The following is a 19,409-nucleotide window of genomic DNA, read 5'->3' on the forward strand; positions in this document are numbered from 1 at the left end:
TAATATAGTAATGAATTCGTCGCTGTGAATTCCTTGCAGTGAATTTCCTCCCTTCACCTGTCAAGGGAGGAAAAAGCTAGTATTTACTGAACACTAACTGTGTGGGGGCAGGAGAGACTGCGCAGGGATGAAGATGCAGCCCAGCACCTGGGATTCTTCCCACATTAGAGCAGTGGTAAATTCTGCTGTTGCTGAGGATTCGCCCCAAACACCAACAGTTCATCGTGCCAAGCGCAGGCAGGGATAGAAAGACCTGTGGAAAAAAATAGGGGAAAAAAGGCAACCACCTAAAAATCCACCCTCAAGGAACGAGCTAAATAAATTATGGCACATACTTATAACCAAATACTATGCAGCCATGAGCAAGAATGAGGTGCCGAATTACATCGACTGACACGGAATGATCACCTGAATATTTAATGGATCATTAAAAGGTGCAGTACAGCACGACCAGCATGTTACTGCTGAGGTTAAAAGGCAGTGGGGTGGCCGTGTGTGTGCACGTGCCATGCGGATGCACCACAATTCATTTAGCTGTGTATCTATACACACACATAGACATACACAGACTCTTCTACACAGAGAATTATCCATTCAGTAGAATATGCCAAAGAACTGGTCAGCAATGAACGGGGAGACTGAGGCTCAGGGGCCAAAGGGAGAATCATTTTTCACTCATCGTTTTACGGTTTGTAAACTAGTTTTCTTAACCATATGCATATTATGTATTTCTAAAACATTTTTAACAGGAAAAAAATGGGTGGGGGCAATACGGTATAGGAATACTCTTAATTTCATCCTCAAATTCCACATTGCTAATTCGTTGACTAACAAGGGAAAATCTAGCTATCCAGAGAACTCTTGCTAGTGCTCAGGACTCCTGAGCAGAATCCTGCAGACACTGACTGTATTCTTTCTGCTTTAGTACTTAACTGGTGATGTGTGAACCGGCCCATGTGCAAAACTGCACAATTTCACGTCCGAAGTGCGAGGGGGTGTGGCTACCAGTGCGTGCCCACGCCTCCACCCCCCTTCTCCAAGGACCACAGACCCGCTCACGCGGGAGCCACTGGGGGCACGTCAAGGGCCATTTCCTCATTTTACGGTAACTCGTGATGCAGTGCAGTACTCGAGGGAAGCGGCCTTGCTGGGAGGACTTCTGAACTGGCCCCAGCTCCTGAAGTTCAAGTCAGCTTTCAGCACAAGACCCCAAGGCACGGACGGTGTGATCGCACACAGCTCTCACAGGCCGGAAGCTTTCCACGTCACTTTACAGAGCAGATGATTTTTCAAATCTATAAACTTTAATTGTATGTCACTGAATTACAAACAGCACATGATATTTTTTGTTTGAAAAATTTCTGAACAGAACATTAGAGTATTGCAACACTTTATTAGAGTATTGGCTTTGAATTAGTAGCTGAAGTAACAATTGCATGAAGCCAGATTAGATGTATTGCATTAATACTCATACTTGATTTACTGACATTACTTAGCAATTTATTGGACAAAGGTCAACTTTTTGTTTTTTATTAAGCACATTCCACAGTACAAAGCTGTCATGAATAATATCTGTACAATTTAACAGCTTCAATAGCTGTTCAGACACAAATTTATTTCAAACAGATAATTGGCAAACATAATTAATTACAAGTTAGAATTAGACTATCCCAGTGCTTTAAAACATTAATATAGCAGTAATTTACAGTTGCTCAATTATGGTTAGCAAAATAAAGTCCAGAGTACGGCTGGGAATTACTACGATCATCCCAGAAAGTCAGAATTCCTTGGGTGCCAGTCCCCTGCTATAATTTAGTAGGCACAATTCAAGGGTTGTGTGCATATTCAAAGGCCATGATCTCCCAAGGAACAAGAACTTTTATATTAAACATGCAAAAACAACAACGAAAAGTCCATTCATTCAGAAGAACTGCCTCTCCCTCCCCCCACCCCCGGGGCTCTCCTGACCCGGCTGCTAGTGCAGCTGCGGGGGAAGGGGGAAGGGCGGGGACAGCCACCTCGCTCCCACAGCCGCCGTCCAGCTCACAGCACCCACCTTGTGAATGGAGCCTATTTCTTTTTTACACTTTTGAGACTCAACTTCTCAAAAATAGAAATTAATTTAGTGACATGTAAGGAGGGATGTATTAAAAAAAAAAAAAGGAAAAGGAAAGCCAACCCAATAAACAAATCACACACACACACGCACATTGATCCCCACACCGTTCTCAATGCGAAGGACGAACAGAGCCTGGGGACCCTCCCTTGAGTAGTACAGAGCACCTCCCCGGGAAGAGGTGCTCTCGATTGACAGGAGGTTCTCATTGGTCCTTTAAAATGGTATCGACATTCCTTGATCTTTGGAAACAATGGCGAGGGGCAAATCGAAACCTAATACTGAACGGGGGAAAGGAGCGCCCACCGGAGGCCAAGGTCCTTCCCATGCACCGTCAGCACGGCGGTGCCCGTCACACACTCGGGCTGCCCAGCACACGGGAGCTCGGAGAAGCTGCCGGGGCCACCGCAGCAGGTGACACCGGATGACACCAGATGACGGGGACGAGATTCGTGAGCTTGAGGCTTTGCGTCCTTCCACTCGACACGGGCCCTTGAACCAGCCTGACCCGGCACGTGGGCTCCGGCACGCAAGCAGGGCCGGCCGGCCCCCCGACAAGGTCAGGACGCGTGACTGCTAGAGCCAGGAAACCTGTCGACAGGGCCTTGCTGTTCTCCGTCCCCAGGTTACTAACGCACAGAATGACTTTGCCAGTGACGTCGAATGAATACTACGGGAAGTGACCACTAGTACTCAGGAGCACTTAACGAGGAAAAGAACGAAAAAATGTTAAGGTACCTTTCCATCGTATGTACTGCACAACCAAGCAAACATTCTGTGTTAAGCTTTAGAGATTACATTTTAAAACAAGATTCCCGTTAAAAACACTCACCACGCACACACGAGGACAATGACAAAATAAAAACACCGTATGAATACTGTAGGAAGGGTTCTAGGTAATCCACAGCAACCCTGGCGTTGATTCTTGAGCCCAGCCCACGGCCGAGTGCGAACGCGCTCTGCATTAGTGTCTCAGGCCCGGGGCCCCGACTCCAGCAACCTTGAGGTTAAACTGTTATGTACATTATATCTACATGCGGATACAGTATTTTAAATTAGGAGGCAAGCACGTGTGTAAAGGTGTTACTCTACCGAATATCAGGAGATGGGTGGGGTACAGAGAACAGTTAATAAAAAAGCTATATTATCTGTTAGGAGATAATATAGCCTTGCTTACAGTTCTTTAAATTAAAAGAAATGATACAGAAGGGAAGTGTAATCCAAAAAATATTACTAAAACCATCCAGAGAAATTTTTCCATTGTCCAACATGTTCTTAATACAAGTCAGAATTCAGAAAGACGTGGACAGTCAAAAGGAGAATGCTAACTTCCCAAAGGAAAGCCCTGGACGTTCTGGGTAGGTGTTTGGCACCCCAAGTCTCACCGAAGAATGCTGCTTCTTAACATCAGACCAAAGTGCAAAGCGATATAAATTAGAGGCCAAGTCTTCTCTTGACTGTCGATTTACTTCCGGCAGACCGTCCGTTCCTTTTACATGGACAATTTACACTTGAAGCGTTAGATTTTTTTCACTGATGGGGGGAGAAAATGGGCTTCTGTCCTACTTGAAGTCGGTGAAGCTAAGGTATCCTTCTCCAAGTGGAGGCTGGAATCGGAAGTGAGAAAGGTCAGTACTTGAAGAGTTAGGCTGCTTCGCATCTACCCAGCGTCTAGAACCAATTCCAGCTTCATAACTCAGCCGTGAAGAACTCCCTTAGGCATTGGGTAGCCATGTAGCCAGTAGTTCAAGACTAGGAAACCCCTGGGGAAAAACAAACAAAACCAAAGGGAGCACGGATGGAAATTCCGGTTAGACATGAAGATACGCACCACAGCATCAAAACCAGAAGCTTCGAGTTGTTTTGAGTGCAGTGCATACCAGGCATCATTTTATTTACACTTCACAACAACCTTACGAGGTACAAGCTATTAGACCCGCATCACAAACAAGACAACGAAGGCTCGGTTCAAAGCACCAGTCACTGAGACGGGGAGCGGGGTGAAAGCAGTGCCCGACCCCACAACCAACCTACCGTCTCGTCGTTCGGGGCTGCCGCCCAAAACTAAGCACGCGACAAAACATGCTTAACGTCAGGTTTTAGAGTCAGCAAAATTCATGACACCCAGAACCTATGATGGTCCGTCTCATATTCTCCTGAGATCACTCATCATTGTGAAATGAAAATATGAAAAGCTAGTAAATAAAATGTCCGTGCTAAATAGAATGCTAGTCATCAGAAATTACTTCTTTTTGAAATAAATGATCAATAAAAGGACAACACGATGTAGAAAAAAAGACGACTGAATGGTCCATATTTTTTGGACCGTGACTGAGTCAGGTACACATTTCAATCATAACCTCTACATTCGCCCACGTGCGTAAACATGACACACGCGTGACCGCGTAAGTGAGCAGAACATTCAGGCACAAGACTTATCGTTACCGTGTGCAATGTGCGCTGACATTTTCTACTCTAAACCTCATCATAACGAAGTCAAATTCCATTAAAATGACTTCACGATCACGCATGCGTCACAACCCTTTCCGACCACTTGCACTACATCACTGGCCTCGCAGATCTAAAAGTCACCTGTAGGTCGGGGATAGGGGGAGACGGAGGGAGGGAGGGATTTTTTTTAAAGCCTGTGTGCTTTTTAAAAGGTAACTTTCCTAAAAGATTATCAATTATTTTCATAAAGATCAAGGTTCCAAATAAGCCCTCTCAATGAATTCAAGAAAGATTCAATTTCATTCGCCACTGTTTTCCCATGTATATTTAAGAGCACCTGAATGATTTTTAAAGCACAAACACCCAGAGATAAGCAGCAGATCCTCTCAAATGCTGCTGGTGGGGGATGTAAGCTGATTTAACGCTTCTAGAGGGCAATATGAGTCTATTTATCAGAAGTCCTTAAATGTCATGCCTTTTAACCCAGACACTCCAGACATTTCTAGAATTCTAGCCAAAGGTATAAAGGGTTGGGCAAAGATTAAGCTTAAAAAAAAAAAAAAAACAAAAGCTTCCCATGATGTCCACAAAAAAAAAAAAAATTTGTCATGTGTTATCTAATAGCTAAAAGCTGGGGGGAGACATAAATATGTAACAACAGGACACAGTCAAACAATCAAATATTATTTTGTCCTTAAGGACAGCAATTTAGGCAAACACTGACATTATTAACATGCAACAACTTCACAACAAAGAGGAAAAAAAGGCATTTTAAAACGTGTAATTATCGACCATATTTTTAAATGCTTAAAAGGGTATCTGCAAAGCAGTTAACAATGGTGAACCATGAAGAGGAGTTTATTTTCTTCTTTTGGCTTATCTTTTTCCCCCTGATTTCCTAACAATGATCTCATATTATCTCGTTACTAAAAATAAAAATGAGATCTACTGTATATGTAGCTCTTAACGAGTTAGTAATTTTTTAAAAAATGACTCGGCAAATATATCTATTGCTAGGTTTCCTGTACACAGAAGTACCCTCACCTAATTATTTTAGGAGTGAATATTTTACTGCAAGATTAAATCATCATTAGGGTAGTGTTTCTTATTATGCATAAATCTTACAGTATCACATGGCAATAATTTTTTTATGTTAAAATAAATGAAAAGAATTTGGAAAAGAGCAATAAAATCTATAAAGTTGACTGCCAAGCTTGTCAAAAGTAATGCACTTTGAAGAGACAAACGCATTTGAGGTTTCATTACTCGTGCTGCTTAAAAAGCAGATAAGGTCTTTCCACTCATTTATAACGGTGGGTCACAACGAGGCGTTTGTTCTTAGGTGACACCAGCTTCCCTTCCACCAAAGCCAATGAACCGGCACTGGTGTCATGACTTCATCCCTCAACCAAAGGAATCTTGTTTCAGGGCACTTTGAAGTAGTATATCAAAGTTGTCCAATTGGTGAACATTTCTGCAGTGCGTCTATTCAGTACACCAGGAGGTGGACAAACATACTGTGGATGTCTTGAATTGTACCCTGCGCCTCTTTAAACACATATCGAAGACGCCAGAGAAGTCGTTCTGATACCCCTCCTCCCCCGAGCCTCTCCGCCCCATAGCGCCGCCCAGTGGCGTGGTCTACGTCGGCATTTTACGTGCTTCTCTCATGTGAAAAGCTGAGAGCAGAGGCCTGCCGCAGCTAGCACAACGCACAGAGGGCAACGTATGGCTTAGAAAACGAAGAGCTAAGAACGGAATACATTTAACCAAAGATGTGCAAGACGCCTACACTAAAAACCGCAAAACGCTGCTTCACAGAAACTGAAGAAGACCTAAATAATAGAGCGGAGCCATGTTCATGGCTGGGAAGACTCAACGAACTTCAAGAGGAAAATTCTCCCCCAAATGACCTTTAGAGTCAACGCGGTTCTAATCATGAACCAAGCAGTCATCGTCACAGAACTAGACGATCTCATTCAAAATTCAATGTGAAAACCGAAAGGGCCTAGAACGGTCAAAACCATTTTTTAAAAGCTGCAAGATTTATGAGACGACATGGCACTGGTACGGAACAGGACAGGGTCCAGAAACGGACCTACGAGCCAGGGGTCGACTGAGCTTCTGACAAAGGCACTAAAGCAATTCAATGGGAAGGAAAGTCTTTTAGTCGAACGGTGCTAGAACTAGCTGACTGTACGACAACAAGAGCGACGACGTCCCTACCTCACGCCATCCACAAAAACGAGCTCTACGTGGATCACAGGCCTAGATGTTAAAGCTGAAAACATACACTTCCAAATTGCACCGGTCCAAAACCGGTAGTTACTAGCTACGTGTAACTATCTGAATTTGTTTAAATAAAGGATAACTATATATGATTAAAAATCCAATTAAATTCAATTAAACATAAGTAAAAATTCCATTCTTAACCACCTTTCAAGAGCTCAACGGCCACACATGGCTGGTGACTACTACAGTGGTGAGTGCGGCTCTAGAAAAGGTAAACTAATCTAGGGACAGAAAGCAGGTCGGTGTTTGCTGAAGCTGCGGCGCCACGCCGGGCTCTGACGGCAATGGTGGCACGAGGGGACTTTTGGGGTGACAGTTATGTATCTTATCTTGGTAGCCGCAGGAGCGCACACGTTTGTAAAAACTCATCCATCGGCACACTTTAAATGAGTAGGATCTATTTTACACAAACTGTATCTTAATAAAATTGATTTAAAGTGACTGCATGAATACACTCCGGTTTCACACACTTATTTATTTATGGGCATTCTTTATGGCCTAGAAAAAAGAGCACAAATACGTCACATTTGCCCTGAGTGCCACCTGCCCAATGAACACCAGTGAGCACTCACGATACACGAGGCACGCTACGATGGGCTCCACAGCCTTGTCAGACAGGCATGCAAACCATTTCGACACCAAACAGTAAAGTAACTCAGAGGAAAGGGGTGGCAGAGAGAGAGAGAGAGAGAGTGTGTGTGTGTGTGTATGTGTGTGTGTGTGGGGCACAAGCAAGGGGAGGTGTGGAGTCTGCACCACTAAAATGTTAATTAAAGCAATTCAACAGAATTCCATCTGGTTAGAGCACTGGACTTTCAAGAGGGAATGACGGGATGGTGGGGTGGGGTAGTGGTGGGGTGGGGTAGTGGTGGCGGTGAGGAGGAAGGTGAGAGCTAGATGTTGAAACTCCTATCAGCTCGTTCAAGAGGCTGGATCTTGACCCTGCAGACAGCAGTGGCCAGTGAGGCAGACAGAGAAAGTGCTAAGATGACCCGAGCTGGGGGCAAGAGGGAGGGTTGGCTGAAGAGGAAAAAGACAGACTAGGAGGGAAACCAGTTTCCATTTGGGTCCATTCCTCCTTCCCTGTATTTCCCTTAGGCTTTTGGGGAAAGGAGGCTGAGGCAGGGAGGGGCGATCATTCAAGAGATCCTTGCCTTCTTCTTCTATAATTCCTTATAATGTCTATTTTAAGATTCTATTCAATAAATGTAAAAATTCTGTCACATGGATTTTTCAACTGAGTTGTGAAGAATATATCCAGAGAGAAAGCAGCAAGGAAGATGGTCATTACCTAAGAGGCAGTATGAACACACCTAAGATCAGAGAACAGCATCTATAAATGTGGCTTGCAGGTCGCTGCCGTGGCTCGCCTCCTATACCCAGGCAGACAGAGCCAGCTCTTCATGGTGCTCTGGTCTTTTGGGTCCACAAAGGATCCCAGAATCCTTTCAAAAGCAGACACTAGCCAGTCACTGCTAATAAAACTGAGTGACGTGAAGAAAAAACTGCCATACCTGATGCAGACCCTTGGTTTATTACTAATAGATGGAATAAGGGCAAGCCAGAGGTCAGCAAATTTTTTCTTGAAAGGGCCAGAAAGTAAACATTTTAGATGTTGCAGGCCATACAGTCTCCACTGCAACTACTCAGCTCTGCTCCCGAAGCATGAAAACGGCCACAGACAATACTTAAACAAATGAGGGTGGCTGTGTTTCAATAAAACTTTTTTGACGGACGCTGGACTTTAAATTTCATGTAATTTCCACATGTCATGAAATATTATTCTTTTAATTTTTTCAAATATTTAAAACTGTAAAACTTCCTAGCTTGCTGTGGTAAGCGAAAAATCAGGCAGTGGCTCCCTATCTTTTCATTAAAAACAAACAAACAAAAAAGCTCACAATTCTGAACACCAACTGTCCTTACATTTCTAATATTCAGTGTACAGGAAAAAATATAATGCTAAAAAGCCACTAAGCATTGAGTAATACTTTTAAATAAAAATGGGTTTTATTAGCCAGTCTTTCCACATGTACATATGTAGTAGAACAACTAGGTGCAAAAATATTCAATCTACAAAGTTAAATGTGCACAGAATTCACTGGGCCCCTTGCAAAATTCTCAGAGTTCGGAATACCGCTTTCAGATCATCAGCGTCGTCAGTTCCTAGGACACAGGAAGCTAAGGCTTCTCATCCACAGGGCTGGACCCCATTAGTTATCAAAACACGGCCATCACTGGTGGTTCTAACAGCTCTAAGCTGCCTTGCAGTCGGAGCAGTCCAGAGCACCTGCTGAGTCCAATGAACCAGGAACAGGTTTTAGGAGCTCTCTCAACAAACACCCTTCTTCGAGTCCTCTTCTAAAAAACGCTGGTGGTAGGTGAATTGTGATGGGGGAGAAGGTAATTTTGAATGTTTGTTTGATGATGATTAAAAAAAAAAAAGAACCGAAGAGCAGGAAAAAGAGAACAAGGAGATTCTTGAACCCAGAACAGAATCTGAGGGACTTTACTGATGCTACGTTGGTATGACAGGGAAACCATTTAGGAAAAGTTTTCAAAAACAGGAAACGAGTTGTCTGCCAGTACAAAACCCCACAATACGCAGGATTCCAATTTAGCTCTCGTTTTGACGAGACCGTGACAATACATACAGACTTATACCAGAACTCTGTCAAGTTGAGGTATCTAATAAAAACTAACCATCTCGGTTCCCAGCACTGAGAAAGAAACCCGAATCACAAACCGTCCCCAAAGAAAAGGTGAACTCCATCAGCGGAATCAGAAGCAAGGGAAGTACTCACCAGAACGGGGAAAGTGCAGACTGTTATCTGGAGATGTAAGTGTATGTCCTGGAGGGAGAGCGGGTCTCGTTCTGGGCGCTGGGAGGCACATTTAAGAAATCCCAAATCAAAATAGTGTCATCGTGAGAGCTGCTGATGATCTGAAATTCATCAAACTGTAGCCGGAACACACGTCCAGAATGTTCCTGTGAAACAGAATGGCCTGATGAGGAACCTGGACCGCCACAGCCGCTTTGCCTCCCCACCAGGGGTCTGGCCCAGGCTGGAAACACAGCCGCCGATCCCGGATTCCTCTGCGACTCTGCAAAGTCCACTGCGCTTCACCCTCCGCACAGGAAGAAACCTCCCAAACCCACTGGAAGGAAACCCCTGTGCCCACCTGTAAGGGAGGCCTGCCCTCGCCGTCGGCTGTGGGACAGGCCTCAGGAAAGGGCTCGCTGCCAAGTAAACGCAAGAAGTTCTCTACTCTGGCTAAACCAAAGGGACAAGGCAGTGCGCTTCTCTGACAGCCTTCTATCACTACGCCTAGACAGGCGCATCTGCAGGTGGCCACCCGCCAGTGCGGGGAACCACTTCCTGTTTCAACAGGTCACATACCACCAACGTGCGCAAACACAGTGTGCTGGCTGGGGCGCGAGGGTCGAGAGCAGCTTGCAAGTCCCAAACTTTAATTTTCCTAGGAAGGAAAATGAGATTGCGATGAGTGGAAAAGCTCACATTTTAAATATCGTCAAGCCCTTCCCTGCCACAAAGGAGTGCGTCTGAACTGCCTATGATAAAAGTTCACGGGGAACAGGCTTGCGTTTTTACAAGTTATTTAAACCAATTACACTCGATTTTGGAAAAATAAGGACTTAAACATTCTCAGAATTGCTGAAATTGTGAAGATGTACTATTTTAGGGGAGACGAGAAAACAACTTCAGGTTATCTGAATTCAGTTCCTGACTTGATAATCTATGTCACCAAATTCATTCATCGCGGGCTCCCCAGAGCTGACTAGGTGCCGCTGACAGAAGCTAGGGCTCTGTGACATTCCAAGGATGCCTTTCTCCAAACTAAGCAAATGCTGAAAGTTAACAATAGGGGTGCAAACAGGCCAACTGACCCATTTGTGAAGTACATGTAGGAGGTCATCTTGAAAGGTTTTTCGTTGCTGTTTGCTCATTTAAAAAGTTGTGAGGCTTTTAAAAAATGACTCGTTTAATTCACCAAAAGCGTGAAAAAAATTTATCACTGAATTCACACAATGAGTTCGGCCCTGGTTTAAGAGCTAAACTAAGGCAAACACAACCTAAGCTACTCTCAACGTTTACGATAACGGTTAAAAGCTTAAGTTTAGGAACCCAGAGGCTCTGCTACGGGATTTGGGACAAGACAGCTCATTTCTGGCCTGTGTGGCCTCACCTGATCAAGTGGTACAACAACACCTGCCCTCCACCATCGCATGAGAAGCGCCTGGCACACACGGCTGCTCAACACGCAGCACTTTCTAGTCCCTCCCTTGACACGGTTACGGCAGTGCGTCTGAACACGTGGGATACACACCCGTCATAGGCCCCGCTGACAATCCTCTTGTTGTCAAACCGGATGCATCGGACCAACTCTTCATGTCCCTCTAGGACTCTTAAACAGGCGCCACATTCGATATCCCACAGCCTGGAACGAAACGGATCTGAGTGACAGCTCCTCACATCGGATCACCCCAGCCTCGAGTTCTTTACATCTGTCCCTTACGTGTTTCTCATTATTCTGGAATTCTCTATTTCTAGCTCACTCCCAGACGACACTATGCACATACAAAGAAACATGTGTACATTTATGCCGTTTGTGTTTCTAAGCACTAACTTAGGAGGAAGCCTTTTCATTGTATTTTCTTTCATACAGTTTGAACTTTTCAAAATCGTGTGCGTGTATTCCTATTTAAACAGGTCAACAAATGGGAAACTTCGATTATATTTTGTTCCTAGACAGTCTTGATGTCTGAGTTGATGAAACCATGTAGCCAAATTATCTAGGAAGGACTTCTTTGGGGGGCGGGGGACAGAAACTGCAGGCAGTAAAGGAGGAAAGCATGGGTGTTGGGGTTGGGGCGAGGGAGTGGGAGGGACATATATATAGCCAGAGGCTAGGCTTCCGCCCCAGGCACTTCTTGCTGGTTCTGACATCAGGAGGCCACGAGGCCCCCTGATGTCAGAACCAGCACAGGAGTCTCCCTCTCCTGATGAGGCTTAGGGACGCCCTCCTTCCTAGATATACACTGCACACTGCGGTTGTCCAGTCTGCAAGGTCGGAGTGGGAGACTCATTATATGCAGTGTCTTGGAAATATAAACCCACTGACTACATCCAGGCCTTTTCTCTATAATTTATGTAACAATTCTGGAAATAAAGATTTTTTTCCCATTATTGATTTTTCTAAATTATTTGCAAAAAGACATCATAGCAAACTAACATGCAGAAAACAGCAAACTAACTCTGTAATGACTTTTCCTTAGCCTCTGCACCAGTAACTCCTACCACATACACCTAATGGATGGTGTACCACAGCCACTCTCGGCCAGTCTGCTCTTCAGTGTCAGCGACGATGGCTTCTCTAACCCACTGTGAATGCCATCCAGCACTGCCACTGACTCCAGAGCAGCTCTGTAGGGCAGTACACATTATTTCCTAAAACCTCAGCGATCGCAATGAGGAGGTGAAGGGCTGTTTACTGCTGAAGTAGTAAGTATTACAAAACATGGTGAATACAACAGAACCAAGATTCAAGTACTAAACTTTTATATCTTAAAAAAAGATAAAACTTATAGCAGTTATAGCTGCGTTCCTTCCTTCCTCCTCCCCTCCCTTCCTCCTTTTCCGAAAGAATCGAACTCAATCTTTATTTTGCCCAAACAGTAGACAATTTGGTTACAAAAACACTACTAGCACATATTGGAACAGTAGAAAAATAACTTGAGATAATTAGACATTTACGGCAAGTTCTTAATGAGATATAAAGTGTTTAAGGATAGTCCTATTTATGAGACAGGAAGGACAGTGAGTGTTGGGAAGAAAAAAAGGAACTAAAATAAATGACCAAAGAGGAGTCTTGGGAGACAGACAGAGCCGCCCCGCCCCATGTGTTGGGGAGAGGGGCAGGCGCTCACAGGCGGAGAAAGCAGGGCTGGGCTGGAAGGCTGGAGCGTGCCCTGTTCTGGGGTGATCCGGTATTAAGTGACCATGGGCGGAGCTGAGGCAAGAAAACCGTGCACATGGGGAAATCTAGGAAGAACACCCAGGGCGCACAGTTTGCCCGCTTTAGTGTGCAGAGCCAAACAGACTAATAAACGTTATCTACGTTTTCTCATCTGAAGCTTCCCCAAAGACACCGAGTCTTTTGAGCATTAGGACTGGGAGACGAGTCAATATTATGGCAAAAATCGGTCGGCCTGTTCTGTCAACTGCTACTCACCTGATGGTATTATCTGACGACCCACTAACGACCAGCCGGTCTCTGTACTGGAGACAGGCAATGCCTCGCTTGTGCCCGTTCAGCGTGCGGACAAATTCACAGGTGCTCGTGCTCCAGACCTGTAGAGCAAATTAGCACTATTTTTAAGAATGGATGCAGATGCGGAAAAGTACCCTTGCCATATACTTAAAACAAAACAACGCGACAACAAAAAAAAACCTTCTAAGACTGATCAAAATACTTAATTATAAAAAATAGGTGGGAGGCTAGGGGGCCAGATTGGACAGCATCAAATTTTCTTGGCTGCTGAGTGATAAAACTGGAATGAAACACAGAGGGGAGTTGAGAAGTCTCTGAAGCTTGAGATCTTCACAAAGAGAACATCTCCTGGATGGGTCAGACATTCAACTGCGCACAGGGAAGAGTCTGGGCCAGCAGACATGTCAAACCCAACGTAACATGTGAAAAAGCCTCACCTTTCACACCCTCCTCTTTTTCAGCATCGTATCCTGAACAGCTCCATTTGTTCTGACACATCATTCCTAATATTATGAATGTGGAATAAGTAATCCCTCTTTTGTGAAACTATCTGCAAAACTTAGATGTTCATAGACACATGATACATCATAAGCCAGTTAAGATGCAAGGCAACCAAGGGCCCTGAATTACTTTCTTAGCTGCATTTGCAGTCGAATGGGAAAACCAGAGGTCCACATGCGAAAGAATCAAGTTAAACCCTACCTCACACTATATATAAGCATTTAATTCGAAATCGATCAAAGACCTAAATGTAAGATCTGGAACTAATGGCCAATAAGGTGCTTGTCATCATGAGTCATCAGGAAGTAGAAAGAAAAATTAGCCCACTAGGATGGCTATAATAAAAAGGCAAGACACTAACAAGTGTTGACAAGGATATGGAGAAATCCCCCAGGCCGATATTATGCAACAGCTGTTATGTAATAAGGACCGAACCTTCTTGACTTCCAGGTACTAGGCTTGTAACAACTGGGTGCCTGAGTGGTGAGCGAATTACCACATACAATCCCCAGTTGTTCAGCTTTAAGACCAACCAGTCTGAAGTTCAATGCTACCTAGACCTGTGGGGTGAGATACTAGAATGCTGTCTAGTGCTGGTCATAAAAAGGAGGTTTTTTTGGTCCAAGTCAAATGGTCAAATGCTCATACATTTGCTGGTAGGACTGTAAAATGCTGTAACCACTCTGGAAAACAGTTTGGCAGTTCCTCAAAATGTTAAACACAGAGTTACCATCCCAAGAGAACTGAAAATATATAATATACCCACACAAATGTTTATGGTGGTTATTCATAATAGAGTAAAAGTGTAAACAACCAAAATGTCCATTGACTGATAAATGGATAAGTGAGACGTGGCACATCCACCTAATGTACTTTTACTCAGTCATTAGAAAGAATGAATGCACTGATCCATGCTACGATGTACATGAATGAACCTGAAAACCAAGTGGAAAAAGCCAGACACGAAAGGCCACAAATCATATGATGCCATTTATAGAAAACATCTAGCACAGGCAAGTCCACAGATGGAGGTAGATTAATGACTGTCAGACCTGGGGAGAAAATAAGGGTTGACTACTAACGGGTATGGGGTTTTTTGGAGGGAGGTGAAAGTATTCTGGAACGACTGATGGTTACATACGCTGTGTGAATATGCTAAAGAAAAACTGAACTGTGAGCTTTACAATGGCGAATCTTACGGTGTGTGAATTATATCTCAATAAAGCTGTTATAAAAATTTAAGAAGGCTAAAATTTTAAAAATTAACATGGATTTTGGAATCAGAACTGCACTGACCGTATCGTACGGATCACCTGAGACTACAACTGCCTGTCACACGTCAACCTCCCACCACGTGTTGGGGACGTGTGTTATTCATCATCCCATCTCCAGCACCTGGCCCAGGGTCTAAGGCATGGCAGGCTCTCGAAATGAGGTGAATAACTCAAATCTCGGCTCTGCCCCTGGCTAGCTGTGTGGTCTCCAGCACGGCTCTGCGCTCTGAGCCACATCTGCAAAATGGAGGCAATATTTACCGCAATGGAGTGCCAGGAGGAAGCGAGGTGACAACGTACAAGCTCCTCGCACACAGGACACGGTCAGCAGGTTAGTTTTCTCCTTAAAAAGGTTATCGATAATGTCATTTCATGAAACACATGACCGTTCTCGATCCTGGTCCCAGGCCCCTTTTCTCTTTCTTTGCCTTTAATTTTAGAAGCATGTAGAATGGGATGGAAGAGATAAAGACCTTGCCAGGTACTAGGTCTGGCGTAAGCCACCTCTCAATCTCTTTCCGTGCTAAGGGACAGAAGCAAGCAGCGTTATGACTGCAGAGAGACTTACTTTGATGGTTCTGTCACCAGAGGCAGACACGATGTACTTATCATCGAAGTCTACTACATTGACAGCAGCGCGGTGGCCGACCAAGACGCGGCGTAAAGTGATATCGGTGGCAGAAGCCATGTCCCACACAGCGATGGAGCGGTCCTTGGAACAAGTCACCATCAGCCCGTTGCTGAAGCGTAAGTGCAGCACGGCCTCGTTGTGGTGGATCAACGTGTTCAGAACTTCGCCCGTGTTCACATCCCAGACCCTAGACGAGAACGGAAAAGCACAACGCTTACTTAGAGACCACCGGGAAATGCCCGTGGATGGAGCCTGTGCCCCGGGCCTATTCTTAGCAGTAGGAGCCGAGGAGCTCACTTGTCTTTGGCGACTGGGACCTGACACCTAAGTACATGCTGAAGAGGAGCCCCTGGATGTAATTTCTCTATTTGCTGAGATGGTTTCAAAAAAGAAGGCCAATTCTGGATCTGCCCAGATTTAGGTTTATTAATCGTCAGTCAGGAACGCAGGGATCATGTTTGCAGGTTTGTGTTGATGGCAAAATAATGATTCTTCAAGTAAGTGGGCTTTGCAGCGAGTCTGGGAAGACGGGGAGGGAGACTTGGTGGCTGAGGAGCTGAGGACAGTTGCCAGCCTGAGGTTCTTTGTGATCGGCTGGGCCTCTGAACCTGTGGACAGTGAGTCAGGACTCGGCAGCCCCCACACCCATCTCTTTACCCGACAGAGCCAGTGTCTTCCGACTGCTCCGCCCCGGGACTGGGGCAGCGTTTCGTCATAGGTCCTCTGCAACCCCACTGTCCTCAGAGGACAAGTCCACGCAGAGTAGAGGACAGACTCAGGCGTCCGAGGCTGAGGCGTGGTCTACGGCCGAAGTGGCCGGGAGGCACTGAGTCAGGGGGAAGGCGCTGGCGCCTACCGCAGCCCTTGAGGTGTGCCCGCGAAACCCCGCTCTACCAGCCTGCCTCAGCCGAGGACTGCCGCGTGCTTCCCCGCGCCAGCAGGCCAGACGAGGCTCTGCTGCTGGGTCTCCGGGCCCAGACCAAGTCCTCGCCACACTGGGCTGCAAAGCCACCCAGACTGTGCGTCCCAGTGCTTTAGGAGTGGCTCCCCATAACGTTTCCTTTCTACTCTTTCAACTTCCAACCAGCACCGCCGACTCCCTTCCACTACGGACCACGGCCGTCTCCGCGGCCATCACTCCGCTCCACAGCGGCGTCTGAAAGCCAGTGCCTCCATTACTGGATAGGTCACGCGATACGCGAGGACAGTCTTGAATGATACAAATTCGAGGTCCAAAATTAACCACGTGACTGAGCAAATCACTTAACCTCTCTGATCCTGGTTTCCTAATACACCTAGAAAAAAAGATAATATCTATCTCCTAAGACAGGTTGGTGTGAGAATTCAATCGGATAACATTCTACAAAACATCTAGCACTCTCTCTGGGTCCCTCAAAACGTTCTGCAAACTACCACTTCTGGTCCCTTCAGCACATGTGGGTGACCGCCCTCCATGCTCCTGGGACACCTGCCTTCCTTCCCGTTGCTCCGGGCCACCGTCTCCCAGGAGGACGGAGCCAGCCCCACACCAGGCAGTGTGCTTTTGCAGGAAAGCCTGTTGCCACCTCTGCACACATGGTGACGGGAAGAGGACCTAAACAAAAGTTAGCTTTCCTACCACTCAGCGCAAAGGCACCCGCACCTAAAATGGTTCTGATACAGCATTCGAAATGACACGCAGCGTGCGTGTGCTCACCGCAGGCGACGGTGTGAGTCTCCATCTCCTCGTGGAAGGTACGAGTTCGGACCCATGACGCCAAATCACTCACCTCACTGTCGAGTCTGAAGAGCCAGTCACAATGACACGTTCATCGTACTGGAGACAAAGGACAGAGCCAGTGTGCCCCGTTAACACTTTCAAACATTCCAAGCTGGTTTTATCCCAAATCTATTGAGACAAGATTAACCACAAATGGTGATTTAGACAAAATGATAAATGTTTGTCTCACCTTATTTCCTGAATCGTAAAATAAAACAAACCTGTCACAGTAAATTAGAGAGTTAAAGATCAAACAGGTGAGAAATGATAAGGGAAGAGGTGATACTGAGTAACTTCTAGAAGGGATGTACTATTCTGTTTACTTTGTCCCTCTAACGACTGTACTCATTGTACCTAACAGCCTCATGAAGGGAATTTTAAAATAAACTCTATGAAGAGTTGGCTCACCCTCTGGAAAACAACGTGACAATATCTATTAAGAGCATTTAAAGATGCATACCCCATAACCCATTCTGTTTGTTTACAAAAATTTAAAAATGAAAATGTTCAACAGTTCTGAAAAATTTCAGTGTAAGCTATGAAGTTTTTAATGAGAAAACATAATAGTTCAAGCTGCTTTTTAAAAATCATAATAAAAGTTGTCTATACAATGACATAACTACTATGTTCATTTTAAAAACGAAAAAAATGGATTAAAACAAAGTAAAATGTTAATAATAGTTGCGTTTTTACCGAGTGCTCTTTTTCTCTCTTCTTATGATGGTTAAAAATAGATCCTGTGGATCTGTCTCTTCCCTTGTAAAATAGTGTCATAATTTGCAGTGTCCCTAAGGTTTACTGCAAATGGCCAAGGTATTTTAAGAGCTATAGATATTCAAGTAACTTTCTATAAAATAGCAAGGCTTGCCTTTATATTTCTGACCTAGTAGAAGCACAGTGATTTTGAAAGACTGAATAGTGATCAAGGACTAATGCAGGGCTTAGTACAAAAGGTTTCCAGCCACTGGAATGATGGCTGGATCTAGAGATCTAGATGATCTCTCTGAAGTGCATTTTGGCTCGCCGGTCTGTCTTATAAATCAAACGTAAGCTTAATTTAAACATGGGTGTGCCTCCGTTAGGAGAATTCTTTAGAAACACATCCAGTGTAAATGAAATGCAAGCCCATGGCCAGCCTATGCTTTTCACAAGGTCCTTAATTAAACCATTCTTATCTACTCCTTAGAGGAACTGCCAAAATTAAATAGTAACATATGTCACTCTTTCTGGAGTATATTTGCAGCCACAGGTTAGGGCAATCAATAAGTTATATAAAAACACAGTTCTGAATTATATAATTGTCTTACCACTAGGCCGTACACCTGAAACTAATATAAAATAATACTGAATGTCAACTCTAACCGAAAAATAAACTTTTTTTAAAAAATAGAGTTCTGTGGTCAAATGTGTTTTGGAAGTTGAGAAATACTGGGTGACTCGACTGCAGGCCTTCTCAGAGCCTTTATGTGTTACTGTATCCTGTGAATTTCTAAGGAGATAGAGTATGCAGTGTTTTCTAAATTGGAAAGGGGTTACTCTTCAAATTAACATCCTTTAGAGTCACATCCACAGAATACCTTTTGGGAAACTGCCAAGCATGCAGGAAACCGCCAAACAAACACACAGGAAACCAGCAAAAGTTTCTTTATATCCTATAATTCAGGGTGCTTTTTGCCTCAAGTTATCTGAATTACTGAAATTCCACTATTTTATATGTATATTTCTTTAAAATAAGAAACGAACAAGCAAAAAACAAAAATGACAGCAAAAAGCCCTCTAACTAACCCAAAGTAAAACAACACGGGAAACAGGGCCAAGATGGAGAACACCCACTACAAACTATCCTCCCAGCTGACTGTAACTAGAAGCCTGGACCAAACACAGAAGCGACCGGCTGAGGACGCTGAGAAGTGGGAGGGGAGGGTGGGGGAGGAAGCGAGTGGGCCGTGGCCGAAGGAAAGATATGAGGGGGCGTTTGCCATTCTTTTCGCCTGTTTTCTTAATTCTCCTGTGGCCCCAAAGCGGGTCCAGATCAGGGAGCCACAAACTGAACTAGCAGCACGGCCAGGTAAAGTTCTGAGAGAAACCGCT

General features: G+C 44.7%; 1 protein-coding gene across 8 annotated transcripts in view; it reads right to left on the bottom strand.

The window, feature by feature from the left end:
• Positions 1-1,373: 1,373 nt before the first annotated feature.
• The window catches only part of FBXW11 (F-box and WD repeat domain containing 11), a 99,439-nt gene continuing 81,403 nt past the window's right edge, over positions 1,374-19,409 (bottom strand). For 6 of the 8 annotated variants that reach the window (XM_006906512.2, XM_015585207.1, XM_025043087.1 and 3 more), the window contains 7 exons: positions 17,329-17,447; positions 15,497-15,746; positions 13,115-13,233; positions 11,210-11,320; positions 10,261-10,339; positions 9,664-9,848; positions 1,374-3,879 (listed from right to left, as the gene is read on the bottom strand). In XM_006906512.2, coding sequence (XP_006906574.1) covers positions 9,687-9,848; positions 10,261-10,339; positions 11,210-11,320; positions 13,115-13,233; positions 15,497-15,746; positions 17,329-17,447 — 840 coding nt within the window. In that variant the 3' untranslated portion in view covers positions 1,374-3,879; positions 9,664-9,686. Of the gene's footprint in view, positions 3,880-8,847; positions 9,231-9,663; positions 9,849-10,260; positions 10,340-11,209; positions 11,321-13,114; positions 13,234-15,496; positions 15,747-17,328; positions 17,448-19,409 lie in introns of those variants that run through there. The other 2 variants (XM_025043085.1, XM_025043086.1) reach the window with 2 other exon arrangements.

This window comes from Pteropus alecto, unplaced genomic scaffold (assembly GCF_000325575.1).
Source record: "Pteropus alecto unplaced genomic scaffold, ASM32557v1 scaffold40, whole genome shotgun sequence".
NCBI classification, from domain to species: domain Eukaryota; kingdom Metazoa; phylum Chordata; class Mammalia; order Chiroptera; family Pteropodidae; genus Pteropus; species Pteropus alecto.